The following is a 7,500-nucleotide window of genomic DNA, read 5'->3' on the forward strand; positions in this document are numbered from 1 at the left end:
ATACTGAGCCTCTTTTCTGACACATTTCTGCAGCCCGTGCTTTCCATAAGCAGCACTGGGTCCCGGGAGAGGAGAGGAGAGGAGAGAGAGGAGGGGAGAGGAGAAGAGAGGAGGAGCTGGAGACCAGAGAGGAGAGAGGAGAAGGAAGAGGGTGAGGAGAGAGGAGAGAGGAGAAGAGACCAGAGAGGAGAGAGGAGGGAGAAGGGGGAGAGGAGAGGAGAGGAGAGAAGAGGAGAGGAGAGGAGAGGGGGGGGGGGGGGGGGGGGGAGGGGAGGGGAGGGGAGGGGAGGGGGAGGGGAGAGGAGAGGAGGAGCTAGAGACCAGAGAGGAGAAGGAATAGGGTGAGGAGAGAGGAGAGAGGAGAGAGGAGAAGAGAGGAGGGAGGAGCTGGAGACCAAGGAGGAGAAGGAATAGGGAGAGAAAGGGAGGAGAGAGGAGGGAGGGGAGAGGTATTGTATGTGTGTGTGTGTGTGTGTGTGTGTGTGTGCGTGTGTGTGGTGTGCACTTACCTCGGTGCGTAGCGTCTCGTGCCGTCTGTGTGCCCTCTCTGACCTCTCTGACCTGTCTGACCCTCTCTGACCTCTCCGAGTCCTTCTTGGCGAGGTTGGCACCCCTCAGCTCTCCAGCCCGGCTGTGCCACCTCCCTGGAAAACTCTTGTAAGCGGCTCCGCGGGTCACTCGACACTTTCACTGTGGAGACACAACAACAAAACAACCAATCACAAAAAAGACCTTCAACCAGACAACCAATCACACGGAAGGCCTCCTACCAAACATCCAATCACGCGTAAGAACTTCAACCAAACAACCAATCACATGGAAGGCCCCTAACCAGAGACCAGCTAACTGCAGGGAGTCTGGAGAGTGGAAACAGTGGAACAGTGTGAGAACAGGGAGGAGCCAGGATGACCCAGTGAGGGGAACTAGTGGAACAGCGGAACTTTTAGACAATGCCATGAAACCCAGCTGAACCATAGCTGAACTAAGTCCATGGATCCACATCCATTAATGCTGAGAGGGGAAGTTGTGGAAACCTGGCTCAACCAAAAAGGCTCAGTGGGGAACCGTGTGAGGCCCCATACGGTCTGCAAGGGGAAATAGTGGAACTGTGTGAGGCCCCATAAGGTCTTCTAGGGGAACTAGTGGAACTGTGTGAGGCCCCATAAGGGCTTTGAGGGGAACTATTGGAACCGTGTGAGGCCCCATAAGGTCTGCAAGGGAAACTATTGGAATCGTGAGGGCCCATAAGGGCTTTGTGGTGAACTAGTGGAACCGTGTGAGGCCCCATGAGGGCTCCGTGGTGAACTAGTGGAACCGTGTAAGGCCCCATAAGGGCTCCGTGGTGAACTAGTGGAACCGTGTGAGGCCCCATGAGGGCTTCGAGGGGAGTTTCTGCTGCAGAGGGCCTTCAGGGCTCTTCATAGGAAATGGAATGTGAAGCAATAATGTGAAATCCACAGGCCTTTCTCCAGACCCACCTCAAGGGGCCATTCAGAAGGCCTTTAATCAGACACACACACACACTCTCCCTCTCGCTCTCTTTCTTTCACTCTCTCCCTCTCTCTCCCCCTCCCTCTCTCCCTCTCTGCCTAACCTTCTCTTCTCCATTCTCTTCCAACTCCCTCCCTCTCTGCTGTGTGTCTGGAGGAAAGCAGCTTTCACTGGTCAGACTGTTCTCAGACAGGGAACATGTGGGGTCATACTGGGGTGGTGTGTGTGTGTGTGTGTGTGTGTGTGTGTGTGTGTGTGTGTGTGTGTGTGTGTGTCCAGGACTGGGGCAGGGTTAGGGTCCTGAGTGGGTTGTGTTAAGGTAGCATTAGTTTAGGTTGCCTAGGAATATAAACTAATATATTGAGTGGTAAACAAAAACTTCAACCCCAATGAATCAATGACACCAACTCTTTGGCGTGTACTCTTGAAACTTCTCATATCGTACTTCTAGTATTGATGTTTGTGTTTGCAAACCCCTCAGAATGAACCCCTGGTTTAGAGTTAGGGTAACCCTGTCTTAAATGGAAGGCTGTGTGTGTGTGTGTGAGCAGTACTACTCTCAGTACTCTGTGTGTGTGTGTGTGCGTGTGCCAGAGGTTCCGCTAGAGAAAAATGTTGCCGGTCAAAATGACCGGCAGAGTTTTCATTTTCCGGACATTTTAATAATAAGCCGGTCATATATCTATTTCTGCTTCTAAATTAGCCTATTGAAGAAAACTGACGCCATGTTTAGCTTAAAGAATTACATAATCAGGTCGTTTAGAATGAAACATGTTTATTTGGCTAAGTTTACAATGGGAAAAAAAAACATAAATGCCTGATGCGCGTCAATAAATGGCCTTTAATCGCAACCTGCTGTGTGAAATTGAGCGCTGCATCAAGGTCATTGCTCTGACTATGTTCAATGACAGCGGAGATTCTAAAATGATTAGACCCTCTTATGAATCCGTTTTCGTCCTGCCATTTTGAAGAGCTAACAGAACATTTTACTGTTACCAATTACTTCGCACCTTAGCCATGGGAACTTAATTCGGACATAAACGCTGTTGCGAGCTATTTTTCAAAATCTCTATCTGTCTGTCTGCTCTCGGCCTCTACGCAACTTCGGCGCTCTCACGCACGGGCATAGACAGTAGAATGAAATTAAACACGTTCATACGCAACACTGCAGGTATTACAGGTTCATCCTCATCAGAAGGTTCACCCTCATCAGTTGCGTTTGGCCTCTGAAAAAAACTTTTAAGGCTAGTCTGCTTGGCCATGTTTGATACTAATCACTCAGTTCGCTCCGTTTGTAACCGACGGTTTGCGCTTTTACCTATTTATAATGCAGCATATGCGTGTTGTTAAATAACTTTCAAGCGGCAGAATAGCCTGTTCCTTTAAAACATAATAAGGGCAGTGCACGTTTGCTTTATAGGCCTTAATATTAGGATTGTTGTCAAATTCAGATTGTGTTTGCTGGACGGGATTTTTAAGAAATTCCAATCAGACAATTTGACCGGTGAGATCTAATATTTTCGGACATTTAAATTTTTTTCCGGACAAAGACCGGTAATTACCAGACAACGGAAACGCTGGCGTGTGCGTGTGCGTTTGCGTGTGCGTGTGTGTGTAAGAGAGAGAGACCGTACCGGGTCCTCGGCCCCCGCTGGTCTGGTTGTTCCCTCGGCTGAAGAGTGACGTTGGCACCTTCGCCTTCAGGGTTCCGTTTCCAGACAGCAGAGCGCTCACGTTCTCCCGTGTGAGCTCCAGCTTTTTCAGTGGCGCCAGAGGAACGTCTGAAACCCAGGACAACATGGAGGAGGAGGGGAGGAGGGGAGGAGAGAGGAGCGGGGAGGTGGAGAGATGGAGGGGAGGACAAGAAGAGAGAAGAGGAGTTCAGGAGAAGAGCAAGAAAAACATGATGAACCACATTCCTGTGTGTAAGCTGCAGCAGAGAGACACACACACACACACACACAAACACACACACACACACACACACACACACACACAGAGACACACACACTCACACACACATTCCTGTGTGTGAGTTGGAGGAGAAGGGAAATGCAGAGAATCCCTGTGTGGGTATCCCACTTCACCACATTACCAACATACACACACACACAGGCACCATGTCTAACATCCATATATTCTCACACTGCACAGCTAACACACACATACACAAACACACACGCACACCATGTCTACACACATATACAAACACACACAAAAACAGACACAGACACTTTCACAACATCCCTTACACAAACAGACACACACACAGACGCATAGACTCCCTCTCTCTCTCTCTCTCTCTCTCTCTCTCTCTCTCTCTCTCTCTCTCTCTCTCTCTCTCTCTCTCTCTCTCTCTCTCTCTCTCTCTCTCTCTCTCTCTCTCTCTCTCTCTCTCTCTCTCTCTCTCTCTCTCTCACACTCTCTCACACACACACACACACACACACACACACACACACACACAAACACACACACACACACACACACACACACCACACACACACACACACACACACACACACACACATCACATGGCTCACACACACTGAGGCTTTTGTCTGTGAGCTCTAGCAGAGTTATGTTTGGGGTCAGAGCTCTTTTTCCAACCATCTACAGCAGAGTGTGTGCGCGTGTGTGTGTGTGTGTGTGTGTGTGTGTGTGTGTGTGTGTGTGTGTGTGTGTGTGTGTGTGTGTGTGTGTGTGTGTGTGTACATGTGAAATCAGCTGGAGAATTTAGCTCCCCGAGAAACAACCTCACCCCCACACGTAGCGCGCACAAACACACACACAGCCTAGTGGTTGTCAGCTGGCTGTGTGATCCAGACTGTGGCGTGACTGCTGTGATGCACAAGCACGTGCGCACACACACACACACACACACACACACACACACACACACACACACACACACATGCGCACACACACATGCGCACACACGCACACACACACAGACACACAGACACACACACACACACACACATTTCCATTGTCTAAATGCCTCTGCACTCTCCACTACGCATATTACCACACCAACTAGGCCGTCTCTTTATACAGGGCTTCATGACATCATGTGTGTGTGTGTGTGTGTTAGTTCAAAGACTCTGATTGGGCAGGGGATGAGGAGTGGCAGAAGAACATTCTGTAACTTTTGTGTTCTGTTCTGTAACTACTGAAGGTTGTGGGGTAATGACTGTACGTCACCATGGTGACCAACACAGTCAGAGAGTCTTAGCAGCCAGCTGTGTGTGTGTCCTCACCTGTACTGTGCTGTGTGTGTGTCCTCACCTGTACTGTGCTGTGTGTGTGTGTGTGTGTCCTCACCTGTACTGTGCTGTGTGTGTGTGTGTCCTCACCTGTACTGTGTCCTCACCCGTGCTGTGCTGTGTGTGTGTGTGTCCTCACCTGTACTGTGCTGTGTGTATGTCTGTCCATCCTGTACTGTGCTGTGTGTGTGTGTGTCCTCACCCGTGCTGTGCTGTGTGTGTGTCCTCACCCGTGCTGTGTGTGTGTGTGTCCTCTCCTGTACTGTGCTGTGTGTATGTCTGTCCATCCTGTACTGTGCTGTGTGTATGTCTGTCCATCCTGTACTGTGCTGTGCTGTGTGTGTGTCTGTCCATCCTGTACTGTGCTGTGTGTATGTCTGTCCATCCTGTACTGTGCTGTGCTGTGTGTGTGTCTGTCCATCCTGTACTGTGCTGTGTGTATGTCTGTCCATCATGTACTGTGCTGTGTGTATGTCTGTCCATCCTGTACTGTGCTGTGCTGTGTGTATGTCTGTCCATCCTGTACTGTGCTGTGCTGTGTGTATGTCTGTCCATCCTGTACTGTGCTGTACTGTGTGTATGTCTGTCCATCCTGTACTGTACTGTGCTGTGTGTATGTCTGTCCATCCTGTACTGTACTGTGCTGTGTGTATGTCTGTCCATCCTGTACTGTGCTGTGCTGTGTGTATGTCTGTCCATCCTGTACTGTACTGTGCTGTGTGTATGTCTGTCCATCCTGTACTGTGCTGTGCTGTGTGTATGTCTGTCCATCCTGTACTGTGCTGTGCTGTGTGTATGTCTGTCCATCCTGTACTGTGCTGTGCTGTGTGTATGTCTGTCCATCCTGTACTGTGCTGTGTGTATGTCTGTCCATCCTGTACTGTGCTGTACTGTGTGTATGTCTGTCCATCCTGTACTGTGCTGTGTGTATGTCTGTCCATCCTGTACTGTGCTGTGTGGCCAGAGGGGTAGCACCTCCTAACCGCTGGAGTCTCACCGCCCCCCCGTGCGTGGGACTGTGGGGCCCCGACCTGTGCTGTGTGAGCTCACCTGTTGCGTCTCCGTTGGTGGGGTTCTTGTGATGGCTCCATGCACTGGAGGGTCTCTGGTGGGCGGGGTCATCGGAGACAATGGCGCTCCCTTCAGGGTTGGAGTAGAACAGCAGCAGAGGCTGGAAGTGGCCTTTAATGCACTTAGCCACCACGTCCTTCCACCTGGAGCCCACCTGACGAGACACACACAACACAAGCTGGATGTTAGACCAGAACACCTGAACATTACAGCACAATGCCTGAACATTAGAGCACAAAACCTGAACAGTACAACACAACACCTGTCCATAGAGCACCTGGACATTACCACACAAAACCTGTTTGCATAAACACACTCTCTCTGGAGACGGCTTGTTCTCATATGCAAACCTGAGGGACGTCAGCAGTGTGGCGCTGACCCTCATCACTGGGACTCCTCTGACCCAACACCACTTTAACACACACGCCTTGGATACACACACACACACACGCTGCCCTCACTCACATACACGCCGCCCTCACACACACACTTCCCTATTACACACACTTCACACTTACACACACACACACACACACACACACACACACACACACACCCACACACCCACACACCCACACCCACCCGCTTCCCCATTACACACACACACGCTGCCCCTCAGACACACACACACACACAAACACACACACACACACACACACGCTGACCCTCACACACACACACATGCCCTCACACACACAGAGGAGACAAACAAAGCAGCAGATACAGACAGGTGAAACTCAACTTGACTCACACATGAAACAGATCTCAAAGACATCATTTTCCAAATACGCAATATTGCCAAAGTCAGAAAAGTTATATCCCCCAAGATGCCGAAAACCAAATCCACGCTTTTATTACATTGTAGATTACTGCAAAGCTCCCCGCAACAACTCACTACAGAGCCTCCAACCTTTACAGAACGCTGCTGCTCGCACACTCACTAGAACTAAACAATATGAACATATCTCACCTGTACTTGCCTCTCTGCACAGATTTCAAAGTCCTCCTTCTAATATACAAAGCCCTAAACAGCTTAGCCTCAAATGACCTCAAGGAATGATTTGACCCCTACTGCCCACCAAGATCACTTTGTTCCCAGAGTGCAGGTCTTCCTGTAATTCCAGGAATATCAAAATGCACAATAGGAGGCAAAGCCTATTGCTATCCAGCTGGCTTTCCTGAGGAATGATCTTCCTGCTTCCATCTGAGGTGCTGACACCCGTTCCATATTCAAATCCACACTAAAGATATTCCTCTTCAGCGCATCCGATAGTCATGAATAATGTATACAAAAAAAAATCGCCTGTCACCAAATTCTTCACCTTTTCTTTCTGGCCATGTTGTTGTGTTTAGCAGCAGTGGGCTACAGACAGAGCATGTTGTATAGAGTGCTCTTACGGAATCCGGTTACAGCATGCAGCGTGTGTTGCGGCTGTCGCCATCCAGTTGTGCACTGCTATTGTATCCTGCTACCCTACTATGCTAATATAACTAAGTATCACCATACACCATGTCGCCCAAACACATCAAAACACATAAAATTACCAATATCAATAAAACTGGGCTACAGACAGGGCATGTTTTACTGTGAAGGAGGGCCTTTACGGATCCCGGGTACAGCATACACACGTGTTTTGTATCCTGCCATCCTTGCTATACTAACCTAAAATTC

The 7,500-nt window shown here is 49.5% G+C and overlaps 1 protein-coding gene across 1 annotated transcript in view; it reads right to left on the reverse strand.

Moving 5' to 3' along the window:
- usp53a (ubiquitin specific peptidase 53a) overlaps positions 1-7,500 on the reverse strand; it is a 50,317-nt gene that overhangs the window by 25,654 nt on the left and 17,163 nt on the right. The window contains 5 exon segments of the mRNA XM_080860171.1: positions 506-569; positions 571-630; positions 632-690; positions 3,126-3,272; positions 5,808-5,982. Of these exon segments, the coding sequence (XP_080716297.1) occupies positions 506-569; positions 571-630; positions 632-690; positions 3,126-3,272; positions 5,808-5,982 (505 nt within the window).

This window comes from Sprattus sprattus (genome assembly GCF_963457725.1).
Source record: "Sprattus sprattus genome assembly, chromosome: 21".
NCBI classification, from domain to species: Eukaryota; Metazoa; Chordata; class Actinopteri; order Clupeiformes; family Clupeidae; genus Sprattus; species Sprattus sprattus.